The following is a 19,898-nucleotide window of genomic DNA, read 5'->3' on the forward strand; positions in this document are numbered from 1 at the left end:
TACCTCTACTGCCCTATCCAGAAAACCCAAAAGGTAAAGTGGTATAATGCGAAAAATGCAAGAATTTAATTTATACTCAGCACTGCTGCTTATTACTTTTGGTAATACTTTTCCCATTACTTGGAAAAATAACTGAACATCTCCAGAATTTTGGTTTCTTTATTTGTAAAGGAAGGGTAAAGCTAGATAATCTGTAAAGTCCTTTTCAGCTCTAAGAATTTATTTCTTCTGATTCTATTTCTAAGGTACTCTAATACTTTGACAGAGAAGAAAATAAAAGCAGATTCCTAGGATCACAAATTTAGAACTTAAAGGGAACTGAGATAAACTTGTCCTCATAGACCTGAAGAACTGAAAAAACACCCTATTGTGATTGTATACTGTTTAGCTTTTTATTGTTTAATAAGACCTGTGGTTCTTTTGCATGCTTGCAATATATTCTCTACCAGTAAAAAGGCACAGGGAAAATGCATAAACATTTCCTTTCTCCTTTCTTTTTTCCTCCAGATGAAGGAGTTGGACTTGCCTGAATTTGGAAGGGTTTTAACAAATATGCCTTATCTAGCATTATTAGTGGCACCTAAGTTCACTGTCATACTCAAGGGAAGATGTCCCAACTCCTTTTTTTAAGAATTGAGAGTTTTAGGATTGTTAGGGGACTTTAAGAGTATTACATTCATTCCCTTCAATTTTAATCTTTTTTTTTTTTTGGCAAGGCAATACAGTTAAATGACTTGCCCAAGGTCACATAGCTAGGTAATTATTAAGTGTCTGAGTCTGGATTTTTTTCATTTTTTTCTCTTTTTATTTTATTTTATTTTTTTAATTCTCATTTTGTACAAATGTTTTTTTTACATTAATAAAATATTCTTGTTTAAGAGTAAACAAAATACCCCTCCCCCCATGAATATAGATTTGCTTGGGTGATAAAATAAAGGGGAGAGAGAAAAATTAAAATTAAAAAAAAATAATAGTAATAATTGTAGGTATGGCCAGGTAGTGCAATGGATGAAGCACCAGCCCTGGAGCCACAAGTACCCGAGCACACATCTAGCCCCATAGACCCAACAATCACCTGGCCGTGTGATATGCAAGCCACCCAATCCCCACTGCCCTGCAAAAACCAAAAAGAAGAAAACAAAATAAGATCCAAAATAAATAAAACAGTAATAATAGTAGGGGTGGCTGGGTGGCAGACACAGCATTGGCCCATGAGCCAGGAGCATCCGGGTCCAAATCCGGCCCCAGACACCCAAAGATCACCCTGCTACGTGGCCCCAGGCAGGCCACCCAGCCCCATTTGCCCTGCACCCTCACCCAAAAAATAATAATAAAAAATGTGCTTCAGTCTTTGTTCCAACACCAACAACTCTGTCATGGATGGATCGCATTCTTTATGGTAAGTCCATCACAAAAATTACTTCCATATTTTTCCAACGTTGCCATTGCTGATCGCAACTCCCTCCTTTCTTATTTCTCCACTACCATGTACTATATTTTCTCTCTCCTTTCACTCTGACTCTGCTGTAGGGTCGCTCAGTGTCACAGCATACAGATCCCTGGTCCTGGGGCCAAGAAGCCCCGAGCCCCCATACCACCCCTTAGGCCCAGAATCCACCTGGTCCTATGGTCCTGGACAGGCCTTCCAATCCCAGCCCCTTGCAAGAAGTAAAAAAGAAAATATGTTATATCTGACCACTCTCCCCCCATGGTCCATCCTCTCCTCCTTTATTCACATCCCCACCCCTTCCCTCTGCTCCCCCCTCCTTCTTACTCCAGATGCCTATACCCCATTGAGTATATATGCTGTTTCCTCTTCTAGCCACCTCTGATGAGAGCAAAGGTTCCCTCATTCCCCCTTGCCTCCCTCCTTCCATATCATTGCAATAGCTCATTGTAATAAAAAATCTTATTATATGAAATATCTTTGACTATTCCCCCCTCTCCTTTTTCTTTCTCCCATTCCATTTCCCTTTTTTTTCCTATTGACTCCATTTTTACACCATATTTTATCTTTGAATTCAGCTTTCTCCTGTGCTTCAACTATAAAAGCTCCCTCTACCTGCTCTATTAACTGAGAAGGTTCATATGAATATTATCAGTGTCATTTTTCTATGCAGGAATACATGCAGTTCATCATCATTAAGTCCCTCATATTTTCCCCCTCTCCTCCAATCTCCATGCTTCACCTGAGTCCTGTATCTGAAGATCAAACCTTCTGTTCAGCTCTGGCCATTCCAAAGGGAACATTTGAAATTCCCCTGGTTCATTGAAAGTCCATCTTTTTCCCTGGAAGAGGACATTCAGCCTTGCTGGGTAGTTCATTCTTGGATGCATTCTAAGCTCTTTTGCCTTCCAGTATATTATATTCCAAGCCCTATGAGCTTCCAATGTAGTTGCTGCTAAGTCCTGTGTGATCCTGACTGCAGCTCCATGATATTTGAACTGTGTCCTTCTGGCTGCTTGTAATATTTTCTCTTTGACTTGGGAGTTCTGGAACTTGGCTATAATATTCCTAGTGGTTGGTTTTTTGGGATCTCTTTCTTCGGGGGGATCGGTGGAGTCTCTCCATTTCTATTTTGCCCTCTGCTTCTAGAATATCAGGGCAATTTTCCTGTAGTAATTCTTTGAAAATGATGTCAAGGCTCTTTTCCTGATCATGACTTTCAGGTATTGCAATAATTTTTAAATTATCTTTCCTAAGTCTATTTTCCATATCAGTTGTTTTTTCAATGAGATATTTCACATTTTCTTCTAATTTTTCATTTTTTGGGTTTTGAAGTATTGATTCCTGATTTCTGGTAAATTCATCAATCTCCCTGAATTCTATTCTTTGTCTGAAGGATTTGTTCTCCTCAGAGAGTTTTCTTATCTCTTTTTCCATCTGGCCAATTTTGCTTTTTAAGGCATTGTTCTCCTCAATAACTTTTTTGAACTGTTTTATCCATTTGACCTAAGCTGGTTTTTAGCATGCTATTTTCTTCCGCATTTTTTTGGATTTCCTTGACTAAGCTGCTGACTTCATTTTCATGTTTTTCCTGCATCTCTCTTCTTTCTTTTCCCAGTTTTTCTTCCAACTCCCTCATTTGATTTTCAAAGTATTTTTTGAGCTCTGTCATAGCCTGAGCCTAATTTCTGTTTTTCTTGGAGTCTTTAGATGCAGGAGCTTGTGTTTCCTCATCTTCAGAATGAGTATTTTGATCCTTCTTGGGCTCATTTGCAAAATATTTCTCAATGGTCTTCCTCTTGTTTCTTTGTTCATTTTCCCAGCCTAAGCCTGTTTTTTTTGGGGGGGTGCTTCCGGAGCTTTTGGGACACTCCCACAAGGTTCTCAGTGTGTGAGGCTCTGTCCTCCCTCCTGGTCTGTGAATGACCGTAAGTGCCCCCCTCTGCCAAGGTGCTGAGGTGGGGGGGGGGTCTCTGCTGTTCTATGGGGGGGCCTAGACTGCTATCAGGATCTGAATGTGGTCAGAGTCCCAGAGTCCTGTTCCAGGGGCAGAGGATAGATTTCTGCAGTCTTTCTTCACTCCCCTCCCTGAGCTCAATGGGCTCATGCCCTGGAGGCTTCTGCTTAGGGCTCTGCCTGCTTCTGTTTCTGGATCTTGGCTGCTGAAAGACCAAGCTACTGGCTGTGTGCCCTGAGGGCTGGGCTCCAGGTGCTCACTCTGGCAGAGGTCCCCTGCTGTTCCCCCACTTTGTGCCCAGTGCTCCCCAGGGTGCAGCTCAGGAGACTCCCCCGCTGCTTTGAGCTGTGACTCCCAGCACCCTGGGGCTGCCTCCGGGAGGCTGAAGTTGTTTGGCTCTGGCGGGCCGCCCCTCCGAACCCAGGGAGCAGAGCCTTTCTGGTCTTTTCGTTTACCTTGAGTAGGACAGCTGCCTCACTGCATCCCTTTGTGGGTTCTGTCTCTCGAAAGTTTAGTTAGAGTCCTTAACTTATGAGTTTTATCAGAGAGCTCCTAAGACTCGATCCCTTCTTGTTGCCATCTTGGCTCAGCCAATACCCTGAGTCTGGATTTGAACTCAGGTCCTCCTGACTGCAGAGTCGTGCTCTATCCACTATGCCACCTAACTGTCCCCAATCCCTTCATTTAAAAAAATGTTTTTTCCAAAGACATGTACAGATAATCTTTTCATTTTATAGATAAGAAAACTGTGAGTTCCAGAATGTAAAAATATTTTTCTTCAGATCTACTAAAAGGTAATAGCTGCCTTAGTATTTTCAAAGTCTGCTGGTCGCTTAATAACAATTTTAAATCTGAATGTAGATATTTCAGCTCTGTATATGAAAAAGTCAACTTCCTGATAATGTCCTCACCATCCTTCTAGATGAAATCAAAGCTCTATATTCTGTGAATGGTACTTAAGTACTATTATATTTATAATTAAAAAAAAGTAATACTAAAGTGTGCATAAAACACAGATTATGGGGAGCTATTTGCATTGTAAGGTAAACCATGCTAGACTCCATAAAACTCTAATTGTATATTTTGAAGAGTAGATGGATGTAGAGTCTTGTGCTTTTTGGCCACTTTGACTTCCTGCCATCATCTCACATACCAGGAAGTAAACAATAGGGAGCAGCATAATTGTGGTAAACCATCCACTTGGTGTCCTCACCATTGCAATGTTCCCCACTAGACTCAGTAAAACCAGGAGACTTTGCTAAGGGGAAGGTTGTTAATCCACCAAACAGAATGTAAATGTTCAAAACTGTATCTTGTGATCATTAGAACCTAGGTAATCTCTTCTAGTGCCATTTTGCTTTGACTTCAAAAGGTTTTAGTTTGATTATTTTAGAAAATAGAGGTATTGTAGAAAAGAGAACCTCTGTGTACATGTGGTATTAGGCATACATACAAATACACACATATACAGGGATTCTTACTTGAAGAGCCTTCCTTACCATACACACTTTCTATCCCATCCAAAGAGGTAACTGAGCATTTTCCTTTACTACCTAAAAATTGAGAGAGCTGCTATTTGAATATCCAGATTGTTGTTTTCTTCAGTCAGTTTTTTCATTTTGTCAGAAAATGTACCTTTTTTTTTTAGGTTTTTTTTGTCAAGACAGTGGGGTTACATACCTCACCCAAAGCCACACAGCTGGGTAATTATTAAGTGTCTGAGGCCAGATTTGAACTCAGGTACTCCTGACTCTAGGGCCAGTGCTCTATCCACTGCGCCACCTAGCCACCCCAAAAATGTGTCTTTGGATTTTTTAAAAAGAACTTTCTTTTAGAACACTTCATATTTGCAAAGTATTATTTAAAAACAAAACAAAACAAAACCAAAACCACATCTGCCATGGACTTTTACAAAGATCTAAGGACAGAAATAGCCAATAAAAGATTGATGAGAAAGCAAATTAATGGGAGTGAAGGAACTTTAGGAACTAAGATATTCTTAGGGGGAAGAAAAGAGGAACTCTAAGGAATTCTTAGAGAGTTTGTGGGGTTTTTTTGGTTGGATAGTGGTGTTTTTTTTTGTTTTTTGGTTTGTTTTTTAAGGTAGAGATAACCATACCAATGTTTTTATTTGTATTCTTCCTGTGAGAAAACTCTCTTTATCAATACAGACCTGTACAACTTATTGTCTTCAAGAGTTTCCTAGAGTAATAGGCTAAGTGACTTACCCAGGATTACTTTGATGTTTTGAGGCCAACTTTCTACCTCAACAACAGTGCTGCTTCTCTGTTAGTAGAGATCAGTAGGGAAAGAGGGGAGCTAAAGAGTAGAAATAAAACAAAACAAAAAAAAAAAAAAACATTGCTATTGGGATTCATTATGTTGGAGCCCCTAGTCCATGACTTATTATCTGCATGATCTTGGGTAAGGCACTTAACCATCCTTGCTTCTATTTTTCTAATTTATAAAATATTGAACCTCCAAGGATTCTTCCAGCTCTTATGATCCAGGATTACATGTCTTTATATACTAATAATGGTCACTGGAGATTTTCTTAAGTGGACTACCCTATTGGCTATTAGGATTCCTAAAAGCTTTAGTCAGAACTATATGGCTGGTCATATGGGATTACATATGTATAATTTATAATACATATGCATATGCATATAAATATATAAATGATATAGATGTATATGAGGGGACGTCTATAGTAATTTATTATACCATATTGTATTCACCAGGGAAAACAATATATCTGCCATAACTTTTCTCGTCACCCCATCCTCTGTTCTTTGCCCCCATATCTAGTTATTTTTTTCTCTTAGTTTTCTACTTTAATTACTGGGAGACAAATATAGGTTCATCATTGACAGTCTAAGATATCACCAGGACACATATGTCCTCACTTTACAATTCTTGCCTCCCGGTTCCTTTGGGTCTAAATTGCACGTTATGTGTACTTGCATTTACTGTCAGCAGTAGTCATAATAACAGCTGCATCTGGGAATGCTTTTGACACATAACAAGTTTAGATGGTTGGTCTTACAACTTTTTTTTCATCCTGTGACATCGTTTTACTTCTCTATCAAAAGCAGAACAGAAAAGGTGGGATTATCATGTTGTTAAATGTCAGAGAGTGTTGTAAAGCCAAAATTTGAGACAAGCCTATTGGTTTTTATCAGTTTGAAGATGCTACAAATCCCTAGAGTGGTAAAATGTACAGATGATATAAAAATTGGCTAAGAGAAAACAGCCACAAAATATATAGTTTTATATTATCTGTTACCTCAGTTTTAAATGAGAAAGCACAAGGTAATAAAGTTATTATAAAAAGAGAGATTATATGGCATAGTTGGAATAGTGATGGACTAGAGCAGGAGACCTGTGCCTGACTGTGAGACCAAGAGACCTGAGTCAGAAGACTCAGGTTCATATCCTGACTCTGGCAAGTACCTCCTTTGTGACTTTGGACAATTCATTTTGTCTCTCTTGGCTTCATTTTCCTTAATTATAAATGAGGGGGTTGGACTAGATGTCTTCTGGGGTCCTTTTCACCTCTAGCTCTATGGATCCTTTGTCTAATTCAAAATCTGCCACTAAATCTACTATGTGACCTTGACAAGTTGCTCTGTATCCATTTCTTCATCTATTAAATGTTAGATTTTATTTGTTTCTTTCTACTCTGTCATTGTAATTCTCCATATATTCGGATATATGTTTGTTTGCATATGGAATATATAGGTAAATATATATATATATGTATGTGTGTATGTATATATATATGTATGTATATATACATGAATTATTCAATGAGAAATCACTGACATATGGTTGTTCCCAAAAAAGGTACAGATCAAAACTCTACTTTTCATTCTATGAAATTCTTTATCATATCCTTCCAACAATCCTCCATCCATAGAGGATACAATAGAAACCTTTGTATAGGTATTTGAACATTTTAAATGTACAAATATATTATATAGCTATTTCTGTGAAATAAAATTAGAGAGGTTAATTCATGACTGTATGGTCACATAACTATTAAGGGAGCATTTCAAAATTGGGGTTGATATCCAATCCTGTCTTGATGGTTAGGGATCTTAGGAAATCCTCTATGATCTTTATGTTTATATGCACATAGATAAATATATACATACATACATACACACATATATATATAGGTATATTGAATACATATATATATCTCCCTTTATATATATATGCATATGCATATATAGTATGTACGTGTGTGTGTATACACAAAAGTTCATTAGAGGAGTCTCTCTACATTTTATTTTACTAAATCAAATTTGTTTTATTTTATTTTGTTCTATAATTAATAAAGTTTGCCTTAATATAGGAACTGTGATTATGAGCATGATTAGAGAATGACTCAACAGGTTATTATATACATGAATATTATTGTTCAGTTAGAAATTGTGATTAAAAGTGTATATATGGGAAGCATAGGAAATCTTCTAAGGACCAATGTAAAGTGAAGCACACATTACAAAGAAATTAGATAGGTATATACATAAATGTATGTAAACATAACAAAGAATACATATATATGTACTCCATTGGCTTTCCATAGAACTGTTCTCATTCTAATCATAAAACCTAGCAGGGGTTTATTGAGGCAAGATTCTTAGAATTCTTGACCACGTTTTTTCTCAGATGAGTTTGAGGAACAAAATGTAGAGTGAAAACGAGGAGAAAAAAAGCCAATATGCATTCTGCAGTGAGTATTCTGCAGTGAGAATAAACATCCTTTTAATTTTGCAAAGCTTTCCATGGTACAGTTATGACATACTTGAGTTAAAGCATGATGATCTACTTCAGTTTAAACTGTATCCTTCCAGCAGCATGTCATTATGTTGATGCACATCACTTGACTGCACACCTGTGCATTTTATAGCTCATAGAGCAGAAGAGGGAATAATTTTAAAAAGCTATCCAAGCATGAGTTGAAGCAAAATGCCATAGAACTAGCACAGGTATATGTATACTTAAGTCAGTTTTGCAGAATTAAGCAACATCCACCATTTTGGAAAATGACTAATAAAATATCTAAATATGAAATCATCTTTGGTATCACTGGCTTTGTCATTTGTGCCACTGTGCCACCTAGCCGTCCCTGATAGTAGACACTTTAATAAATGTTTGTTTCTTTTTTACCTATATTTTATGTGCCACTGTGAAGCATTATTTCAAGCATTATGGATCTTATCTGCATTTACAACCATCCAGTTCTTCAGAGAAAGTAGAGTTTCATTAACCTTCTCTGACATAATCATTTTGTTATTACATTAGCAGTGAAAAAACTTTCTATTTCATGATTAATCCAATAGAGTTATTTTGGGTGGTAGGCGTTTTTGCAACAATATAATTTCCACCTCTTCCATCTTAAGAGATTATGTCTTTCTGATGTCTGCTTCTCAAGTCTCTGAAATAAATTTTCTGATTAATGTTGTATTGTTTTTTGTTCTTTGTATTAATTTGACTTCTTATTCCACATTAAGATTTTGACTTTTGTTTCCAATTCTGATTAAAAGAATCTCCAATTTGTCATATACTTTTATTTTCTGACTCCTAGTCTACATGCTTCATCTTGTTCTCCTTTAATTGGATAATATGATGTTCCTATCATTTTCTGATAATGATTAGATAATGATTAAATCTTCCAGTGCTGTTCCTTCTCCAGATCTTCAAAAGTTCTCTCATGTAGATCTTACCATAATGGAATTTGATACCTATGCTTAGTGTAACTACTCAATGGTGCCACCTTTACTTCTCTATATCTCACCATGGTAACCACGACTTTACACAGTTATTTGCAGGTTCAGAAACAATTAGAAATTTTTTGTTAAATATTATGGGAGAATGCATTCATTCATGATTATTATATCATTTGCCAGTTTTTTAAAATTTCTCTAATTTGGTGTGGTTGTCCGCTAGTTAGATTTGTTACATTAAAATTAAAAAGGTTAAAAAAGAAAAAAAAAAACACTTTTCAAGCTTCCAGTCTAAATTTTGTCTCTATCCTTTTATAAAATAATTTAAGACTTCATTTTTGTTCTTGTCATCCATAGTTTTTTAATTTTTTTGCAAGGCAATGGGGTTAAGCGGCTTGCCCAAGATCACACAGCTAGGTAGCTAGGTAATTATTAAGCTCTATCCACTGTGCCACCTAGCCTCCCTTCATATTTTCACTAGATATATTTCCACTGTATATATAGTCTCAGTTCAACTTCCTCATTTCACACATGAGGAAAGCAAAATGACTTCTAAGGGTCCCAGGTAAGTGTCTAATAACAAATTTGAACTTAGGTCATCCTGATTCTAAGTCCATCACTCTATCCAATTCACCACTTAATTGCTGCTACAATATCATTATCACTGTAAAATGGAAAGAATAAAGGAAATGAATCATTGCATCCCAGATCTGCCTCTTACTAACTTAGCTGTTTGGTCTTGAGCAAGGCTGGGGAACTGAGTAATACAGTAGATGGAAAGCTGGGTCTGGAGTCAGGGAATCTCATCTTCCTGAGTTCAAATATGGTCTCAGACACTTATTAACTATGTGATTGTGGGCAAGTTACTTAACCCAGTTTGCCTCAGTTATCCATCTATATGAAAAAATGAATGAATTGGAGGAGGAAATGGCAAACTATTCCAGTATCTTTGCCAAGAAAACCTCAAATAGATCTAAAAAAAGAAACTGAACAAATACAATTTAAGCAAGGCACACCACCTCTATGGATTTCATTTTCCTCACCTATAAAATAAAGGGGCACTAGATTATTCTTTTTTCCCCAATAGCTTCTGTGCTTCTTGGAAAGTACTATATTCCAAATTCCATTTCTGTTCTATGAATTCTGTATAAAATCTGGAATTTATTATACTTGCATATAAAGTCATTTCCCAAAATTGATCACAAAAATTCTATATTCATCATTCATAAACTAAAGATATGCTACAGAAATATTTATTAAACAATAAAGAATTTATACTTTATACCAAGGACATTTTTTGAAGAAAGATAGAAGTTTAAAAAATTGGATCTGTCTATTTTCCTCTTTACTTTCTTTTTCGCTTGTTCTTAATAATATGATTTCTATTTTAAATAAATGGTACTGAAACCATACAATTACATCAGGTAAAATGATACAATTGTTAATTCAAATACCCAGATATAACAGGTCATAAAAAGAATGTAATAAAATCAAAACAAAACTCAAAAATCCCCTTCAGAATCTGATAAACACTTTATAAAAATTATCTCTTATGTATCTCTTTCCCTTAATCCTAATTCCTTATTCCAAAAATAGGTAATCTGTAAACATGTTTATCAAAATATGTATGTACAATGCTAATCTGACTATTCACAGCTGAAGGGAGGGGGGTGTGAAGGGAGAGTGGAAGGAAATTTTGTAACTTAAAAATATGCATGTGCATATGGTTGTAAACAAACAAATAAATAAATAAATCTAAAAGAATATAATGAACATTTAAAACACTTTTGTAATAGTTGTCACCTTTCTGAATGCTCATAATCTCCAAGCTACATGAAATGAAAAGCTTTCAAAAAATAGAGACTAAAAAAATATCCATGGGATCCTGTAATTTTTTAGAGGTGCTTTCAGTGAGCCTACAAAAAATGAGTTTGCAACTTATGTTAATTTTTCATTTATTAACTTATCCCCTTATGAACTACTCTTTTAAATATAAAAGAATAATAATAACACTATAGAGGGAATATTTTTTATCTGAACTAAAATATAAGAAGACCCCTTATATATAATAACTCCTATGTAGGGCATTTTAAAGTTTTTTTCATTGCTTTCTTCATTACTTTCCTGTGAAGTAGGTTGAGGAATTTGAGTAATTACTATTATTACTATTCTTATAACTTAGGGAAATGAGGCAATTGAGCTTGGTTTAGAGTATAAGGTTCATGAAAAAGAATAATATGGAAATGTGCTGGGAAGGTAAGTTGGAACCAGCCTGTAACTGAACTTCACTGTCAGGGTTGAGGAGTTTATGTTTTCAACTGGAAGCAATAGTCTTTGAAGGTTTTTGAGCAGGGGAGAGATAAAATTAAATTCTGCCTATTTATTTACTATGGACAACCAAAATTTGAATACATGCTGACAGCCAAAGATTTGGATGCTTAAGTATTTACTGTACTTTTTAATGGTCTTTAGAGGGGTGAAAGGCCCTTTGTATCCCTTTACTTAATATAGAGAACAAGAAAAAGAGAAGGGGGAGGCGAGAAGGGATGGTATATACACATCTACAAAAGCTGAACTCCCCAATCTGACCTTTGTGCCTTTAAAAAATGTTCATTGTAGAGAGAGAAAATAGCAAAATGAGATCACAAAATAAGAAAATAGTGCTAAATAAAAGTGCTTAAAATTAATTTCTGTACTTTTGTCAATGTTATTTTCAGCAAAGTGATTTATTTCCCTTTCAGGAAAAATGACAGTCATTTTTGAGATTTGTAAAACAACACTAATAAAAAAAACCCCATCTGGTTCAGTATTTAGGATGTTTGATATTTCACAGGGAAACAATCAGCACAAACTTGATTATATACATTTTTTCCCCTTTTCCTGTGTGACAGATGTTATTTTCACATGGATAGAATGTGTTAAGAGCATCTACTTAGGGTACATAGGAACCAGGTTTAAAGGGAACCCAATTAATAGCACTCAGGATAAGTGCCACATTTGCTAACTTTGCTTTGATAACAGCAGACAGGTGGGTAAAGACTCTAAAATGCTTTTTCCAGGATCTGAGAGTTCCAAGCTCAGAATTATTAAGTTCCCACGATGTATTAGAGTACTGTATGGGAAGAGGGTTGTGTCACTATGTTCTATTTGATATGAATGTCCTGGTAACAAAATATTACTCTGAAAAGCATCAGTATGCCTTCCAGCTCAACATTTTGGAAACTTAAAAGAAAAAAAACAACTTTGTTGTTTTTAAACTGAATATCAACAGCAACAAGAATGACAAACTAGAATTTATGTAGGGGATATTATTATGTGTCAGAAACTATGCTAAGCAACTCACAAATATTATCTGTGATCCTTACAGCAACACTGGGAGGTAGGGACAATTATTATTCTCATTTTACAGGTTGGGAAACTGAGGCAAGGAGTGGTGAAATAACTTGCCCAGGCTCACATAGCTAGTTAAGCTCTGAGCTAAGATTAGGGCTCAGATCTTCCTAACTGTTCTTTCCTCTGCCAATTACTATTCACTTTGTTTTTGGAAATGTATGTATGTGTAACTACATAGGAATGTTTATACTAACATATAAGAATATATATGTATACACATGCATTTTGTATATATATATGTATGTGTGTATGTATGTATATATGTATCTATCTATCTATCAATACACTTTCATGCTTTCATATAGTTTTAGAGTAGGGGAAGGGAATGTCCAGCCGCTGGTAATATAAGATCCTCAAAATCATTTGGCCCAATGCTGCCAGAACAGCCATAGGCACGACTGGAAATTCCACAAAGCCAGGAACTTTTTAGGGATATATTAATTAAATGTTTGATCAAATATAACTGGCTAATTTTTAAGTTGATAGCTTTGTATGACCTGTGAATGATTACCCTTGGCAGAAAAAAAGGTTTCCCCTTCCTTGTTTTAGGGATAGAGGGAAGCCAAAGACACCATCTAATTCTCTTTTCCCATATTTTTTCCCCTAATGGGAATAAAGTACTATAAAATAAATTCTAGAAGACACAGATTACTCCATTTAGGAGAATTGGAATTTGGCTAGGAAGACCTAGATTGACATGCTCAGCTCTCTATGACCATATGCAAGTCACTTAAGTTTCCTGGTCTCACTTTCCTCCCATGCATCACTAACAAGGTTGAAACAAAGGATCTTTTGACAAGATCCTATGTTTGGGACTTTCCAGTGTTAGAAGAAAAGAGACATTTTACATTATCACTATATAACTTGGGATTGCAGTTTCATGCATCCTTCTAAGTGAAAGTAAAGCAAATGATTTAAAAGGAACTGATGCATAGTAACTTCTTAATAAATATTTGTTGATAAACTTGCCATTTTGGGGAATCTAGGTCACCACTTCACTGATATTTGGGATGTCACTTTGTTGGCATTTAATATTGGATTGAGAGTGGGTTTATTGATTGATTGAGAATTGGGTAAGGGAAAAGAATAAATATGTATTGAGTCTTTATGTGTCAAGAACTATGATATAAACTTTTCAAATATCTCATTTGATTTAAATGAAATGAAATTTGCTAAATTTGGGGTATATTTAAATATTCTCTTTATAGTCAATAATTTTGCATCTTTGTATTTCATGATTATATTTTGAATCATTATCTCAGCTTGACAAATCTTTCTTTTCATTGATAGTTTATCTATTAATTTAATTTTTTCCCATTGAATTTCAGATGAAAATAAAGTTACTTTTTATCTTGAAATCATTGCCTGTAACAATTTAGAATTTTCTAATGGGAAATTTATAATGATTTATAAAACAAAAAAAGAGAAGACCATCAGGTTCATTGTGGTACCAAAGAGATTTGGGTTTTGGCCCTATTACTAATATAGCCTATCCTTGGACATCTTTGGTACAGGACTGGCAATTGATTGTGAGAAAGTATATTTAAATTTGTCACAGCTACCAGTAGTCATAATAATTAGGTACCTCAAATTGTTGCTTTTTTCCTCCCCCCATATTTTGTTTATTTTTTCTTTTGTGGTTTATTTATTTTATATTACTATAAGTAAACATGAAACATCCCTCCTCCCAAGAAAGATAGAGAAACCTCAAGAATAGAGAGAAAGAAAAAAAGTGTACTTAAGTCTGTGTCAGATTCCAATGGCTCTGTCTCTGGGATGAGTTGTCTTCTTTACCATAAGTCCACCAGAGAAGTTGCTTTGGTTTCTTTTTCCACAGTTGCTATTACTCTCTATGTTGCCCTCTATTCTATTCCTCTTCACTTTCATTTATTCTATTCTCTCTCTCTCTCTCTCTCTCTCTCTCTCTCTCTCTCTCTCTCTCTCTCTCCTTTCACAATCTTCCATCTTTTCTGTCACTTACTCCCCCAACCCTCTCCCATCCCCCTTAATCCCATCCCTTTCCTCCCATTTTTCTGTAGGGTAAGAGAGATTTCTATAACCTGTTAAGTGTGTATGTTATTTCCTCTCAGAGCCATTGCTGAAGAGAATGAAGTCTCACTCATCCCCCTCCCCTTGCCTTCCCCTGTTCTATTCCATTGCAAAGGTTTTCTCTTCACTCTTTTATATAAGAAATTTTAGCCCATTCTTCTTCTCCTTTACCTTCCTCCTATACTTTCCTTTATTGCTCATTGACTCCATTTTTATACTGTATTATATCATTATATTCAATTCTCTCCTGTCCTTATTCATGCTCCTTCTAACTACTGTTAAAAATGAGAAGGTTCACATGCGTTGTCAGTATCTTCTTCCCATGCAGGAATACACTCAGTTCAGCATCATTAAGTTCCTTATGATTAGTCCTTCTCATTCACCTCCTCTATGGTTCACCTGAGTCCTATACTTAGAGATAAAACTTTCTGTTCACCTCTGGTCATTTCAATAGGTAAATTTGAAAGTCCCTTGATTCATTGAAAGTCCATATTTTCCTCTGAAAGAAGATGTTCAGTTTTCCTGGGTATTTGATTGTTGGTTGTAATCCAAGTTCTTTTGCCTTCCAGAATATCATATTCCAAGTCCTACGAGCCCTTAATGTATATGCTGCCAAATCCTGTGTAATCCTGACTATAGAGCCACAGTAGTTGAATTGTTTGTTTTTGGCAACTTGTAGTATTGTCTCTTTGACTTGGGAGTTTTGGAATTTGGCTATAATATTCCTGGGTATTTTTCTTTTGGGATCTCAGGAGGTGATCAGGGAATTCCCTAAATTTCTATTTAACCCTCTGCTTCTAGGATCTCAAGGCAATTTTGCTGTATTATTTCTTGAAAATGAACTCTAGGCTGTTTTCCTGGTTATAACTTTCAGATATCCCAATAATTTTTAAATTATCTCCCTTGGATCTGTTTTCAAGGTCAGTTAGTCTCATGAGATATTTCACATTTTCTTTGAATTTAGGTTTTTTTGGGAATAGTTTTATTTCTTCCTGATTTCTTGCAAAGTCATCAGCTTCCTTTAGTTCCATTCTGTATTTGAAGGAGTTATTTTCTTCAGAGAGCTTTTTTATCTCCTTTTCCAGCTGGCCAATTCTACTTTTTAAGGCATTCTTCTCTTCATTTGCCTTATGGGTTGTTTTTTCCATTTGACCTAAACTGGTTTTTAACATGTTATTTTCTTTAGGTTTTTTTTTTTTGCATCTTTTTTCACCAATCTACTGACTTGGTTTTCATGATTTATCTGCATTGCCTTCATTTCTTTTCCCAATTTTTCCTCTACCTTCCTTGTTTTTCAAAGTCTTTTTTGAGCCCTTCTGTTGCTTGAGCCCATTTCCTTTTTTCTTGGAGGCTTTGGACACAAAAACTTTGACTTTGTCATCTTCTGTGTGTATGGGACCAAAGTAATTTTCTATGGTTATATTCTTCTCTTTTCTGTTGTTTGCTCATTTCATCAGCCTATGACTAATTTACTACAATTCCAAGACTTTGGGGGATTTGAGGACACCAAAATTCCTCCAAGGTCTTATGAGAAGCTCTGGCTGCTCTCTTGCCTGTGTTCTGGTATTTGGATGACCAAAGACACTGCCCTCTGTCCTGGATCTGTGAGGAGGGTCTTGCTCCTCTATGTTTTAAAATGGGAACCCAGACTGTGACCTGGATCTGAGGGTGGGCAAACAGCAGAATCCTGCCCCAGGGAAATCAGAGAGACCTCTGCAGTCTCCTCCAACCTCCTTACTGTCTGTAGGCTGCATGCCCTGCAAGTGCTGGGTGGTTCAGCTGGTTCCCGCTCACTGTAGGGCTACACTGAGACCAGCATTCTGCACTCGCTCTGGTGCTGCTGAGTTCTCTCACTGCCCATTCAAGCTGTCCCTGGTGATCCATGGGTCAAGAGTTCTGGAAATCACCATTTCTGCCATGGATCCAGGCACCCCTGATACCCAGGTGTCCCATGAGCTATTCTTGGAAGGCTGGAGCTAGTTTTCTTTGGCCTGGCTGCACTTTGGTGTGGATGCTCTGTGGCTCTTTCCATTCCTCTCTCCCCTCCCCCTGCCCAGTGAAACAGAACTTTCCTGTCTATCTTCTAAGTTGGCTTGGACTGGGAAATTGTATAACTCAATCATTCTGTGGATTGTACCCCTTTAAATTTTGGCTGGAGTCATAATTTGACAGCTTTTGGACCTTTATTTGTGAACAAGTTTCTGGGAATTCCTGTCTTCATGCTACCATATTGGTTCCACCCCGCAGATAAGATTTTCCTCCCTCATATTTTCTGACAAACATTCATTTCCCTTTGATGACTAAAACACTATTTCAATCTTAATGACCGCCAGTACTAATTGAAAAGAAGAGTGCACATATAGCACAAAGGAATGGAAAAGAAAAAGAATTTTAAAATATAAATCTTTATAAGTATTCACATGAATAATCAAACTTTAACAAAGTATTGATTTCAGTGAAAGCATTATTTTTGTTTCAAAAATATAATACCTTTTTAGATTTAATAAATTATGGTTGTACCTTACATTTAAACTTTTTTTTAAACTTTTTTTGCGTTACCATTGTGTGCCAGGATTTTTTAAAAAGGAAATTTGTAAGAACTGGAACTTTTTTACTTATGAAATTGTCTTAATTAGATTCCATATATTGTATTGAATATAAACTATGCTGAAATGATTAGCTATATTAGAATAATCTATATTGTTTCATACTTTTAAAAAAGATAAATGATTATATAACTATAGCATAATAAAATATGTAATGGTAACATGTGTATGTAAAATATGGGGGAATGGTCATATGTAAACATGCCAGAAAAACTCTGCCAGTTTTTCAGTGTTCTGAGCATTAATACCATAGATCTCAAAACTAAACCTCTTTCTTTACAACCCAGAGGATATATTAATCCAGAACAAAAGACATTAAAACAATATGACATATAAAGAAATAAAAGGGATCAGCTAGGTGACACGGTGGATAGAGCATCGACCCTGGAGTCAGGAGGACCTGAGTTCAAATCTAGCCTCAGACACTTAATAACTGCCTAGCTGTGTGACCTTGGGCAAGTCACTCAAACCCTATTACCTTGAATAAATAAAAATTTTAAAATAAGAAATAAGAAGAGATCTTTCCATGCCTGTATACAGGATATTCTTCAGCAAGTTCACACATTATCATTGGGGAAGGGTAGACATTCAGAGAACATCTGTGATAGGGAAATCTACATGAGATTTATACTTATAACTATACATAGAATTTGTGTTTGAATGTGCATTCATTTGACCAAAATATGTTACAGTTCTGTTTCTACTGATAGCCTTTATTGATGATATTCATAGTACTCTTTCTAGGTGATATGTTTCTGTTCTCCTTTGGGACCCTTTAATCTGGAAATTCTACTGCTCCCATGAGCTTGTACATTCATAAAACTAGAGTTCCCATCTGCTAAGATTCAATAACTAGAAAGCTTTTTCCCCTGACAAGCGTGGATTTATGGCTCTTTAGTTCATAGTTGAAGGGCACTCAAAAGGAGCAAAACTATTTTTTGCTCAACCCTAATTCTCCTGTAACTGGGAATGATTCAAGGTTCATGGTCCCAGACCACTTTCTAGAGTTAGAAATTACTTGTAACTCCCATTTAACCCCTTTAATGTCCTCCTTCTAAATAAATAAATAACATTTTTGGAGTTTGGCCAAAATAACCCTTGACCTGTGAAGTCCATTTTACTTTCTTAATCCTCTTTGAATGGGCCATGCAAATAAAGTTAAGCCAGAACAAAAACTAAGTAAGAAAGATAAGTCTTCCCACCTCTAGGCCATGAGTAACAAAACCAAACAGAAAATAACCCTAGATATCACTGGTATTCAGGTCAGCATAAAACTTGCCATCTCCTTACTCTTATATAAAACAGATTGTATTAATTCAATGTGAATTTAATCCTTGTTTATGGCCCACAGTATCTTTGGAAGGTAACGAACTGCTTTATGTTTCTATCCAGTGGAATTTTTATTCTGTGACCTGGCTTCCATGAAGTCCATTCGACAGTTTGTTAAGGAATTCAAGAAAAAGAATTATCCTCTTCATGTACTAATCAACAATGGTGAGTTTTGCTCAAATCTTTAGCCTATAGATATTACTGTAGTCATTGAGTAAATATTTCTGTGAAAACAAAAGAATGGATGAATCCTTCATGAAAAAATAACTTATTACTTAAAACTAAGGGTTTTAATTTTATTTCAAAATTAAACTAACTTATTTATTTTGAAACTAAATGTTTTCTTTGAAATTACCTAATTAATTTATTTTTAATATTTTACATTGAAAAAGTGGCAGATGTTTTATTCTTTATTTTTTTACAAAAATGTTGTCCACTGTTAGTGAGCAAATTTACTCAAACTATTACTATTTCAATGGTATTCAGAACAGAAAAATATCTCATTCTGTACGCTGAGTTAGTCATTTAGAAATAGGTAGAGGCGGCTAGGTGGCACAGTGGATAGAACACTGGCCCTGGAGTCAGGAGTACCTGAGTTCAAATAATTACCTAGCTGTGTGGCCTTGGGGCAATCCACTTAACACCATTGCCTTGCAAAAAAACTAAAAAAAAAATAGGTAGTATCCATCATTGACTCTCTGCAATTATAGTTGGTCATGGTTCTTAAGTTTTTTTGAAAATTTTTTTCTTTAGAATGTTGTTATATAAATTGCTTACTGGTTCTCTACATTTAACTATTAATTTCTACAAGTATTCCCAGATTTGCCTGAGACTATCTTTTCTTTGTCATTTATCTTGGTCATTTATCTTTTCTTATGATGTAATACTATTATATTATCATGAGATTTGATAATTTGTTTAGCCATTACCCAATTTCTGGACAAACTCTAAGTTCCAGGTACTTTGCTCTAACAAAAAGAACAGACACCTATATCTGTATACCCATAACATCCAAATCATCCATATTTATATTTTTTGCTATTTATATTTATTTTTTGTGACTTTTTCCTTTGATCTCTTACTATAGGTTTGAAGGGATATTTTTAGGTCCAAAGGTATGCAGAGTTTAGTGATTTTTTGGTATTAACTTAAACTGCTTTCTGGAAAGTCTGATGCAATTAAAAGTCCTACTAACAGTACATAAGTAAGTCTGTTTTCCCAAAACTGTTAATATATATATTTTTTGGTCATCTTTGTCAATCACTTGGATATAGGACTGTAATCTCAGAATTACTTTAATTTCAATTTCTCTAATGGAATTTTGGAGCATTTTTTCATATAGTTGGTGATTAGATTTCTACCCTTGGATAATATATACATAT

General features: G+C 35.5%; 1 protein-coding gene across 2 annotated transcripts in view; it reads left to right on the top strand.

The window, feature by feature from the left end:
* The window catches only part of DHRSX (dehydrogenase/reductase X-linked), a 394,657-nt gene that overhangs the window by 253,938 nt on the left and 120,821 nt on the right, over nucleotides 1-19,898 (top strand). For both annotated transcript variants that reach the window (XM_074213643.1, XM_074213642.1), the window contains one exon: nucleotides 18,580-18,681. In XM_074213643.1, the coding sequence (XP_074069744.1) occupies nucleotides 18,580-18,681 (102 nt within the window). The remainder of the gene's footprint in view (nucleotides 1-18,579; nucleotides 18,682-19,898) is intronic.

The sequence above is a fragment of the Macrotis lagotis genome, chromosome 1, assembly GCF_037893015.1.
Source record: "Macrotis lagotis isolate mMagLag1 chromosome 1, bilby.v1.9.chrom.fasta, whole genome shotgun sequence".
Lineage (NCBI taxonomy): Eukaryota > Metazoa > Chordata > Mammalia > Peramelemorphia > Peramelidae > Macrotis > Macrotis lagotis.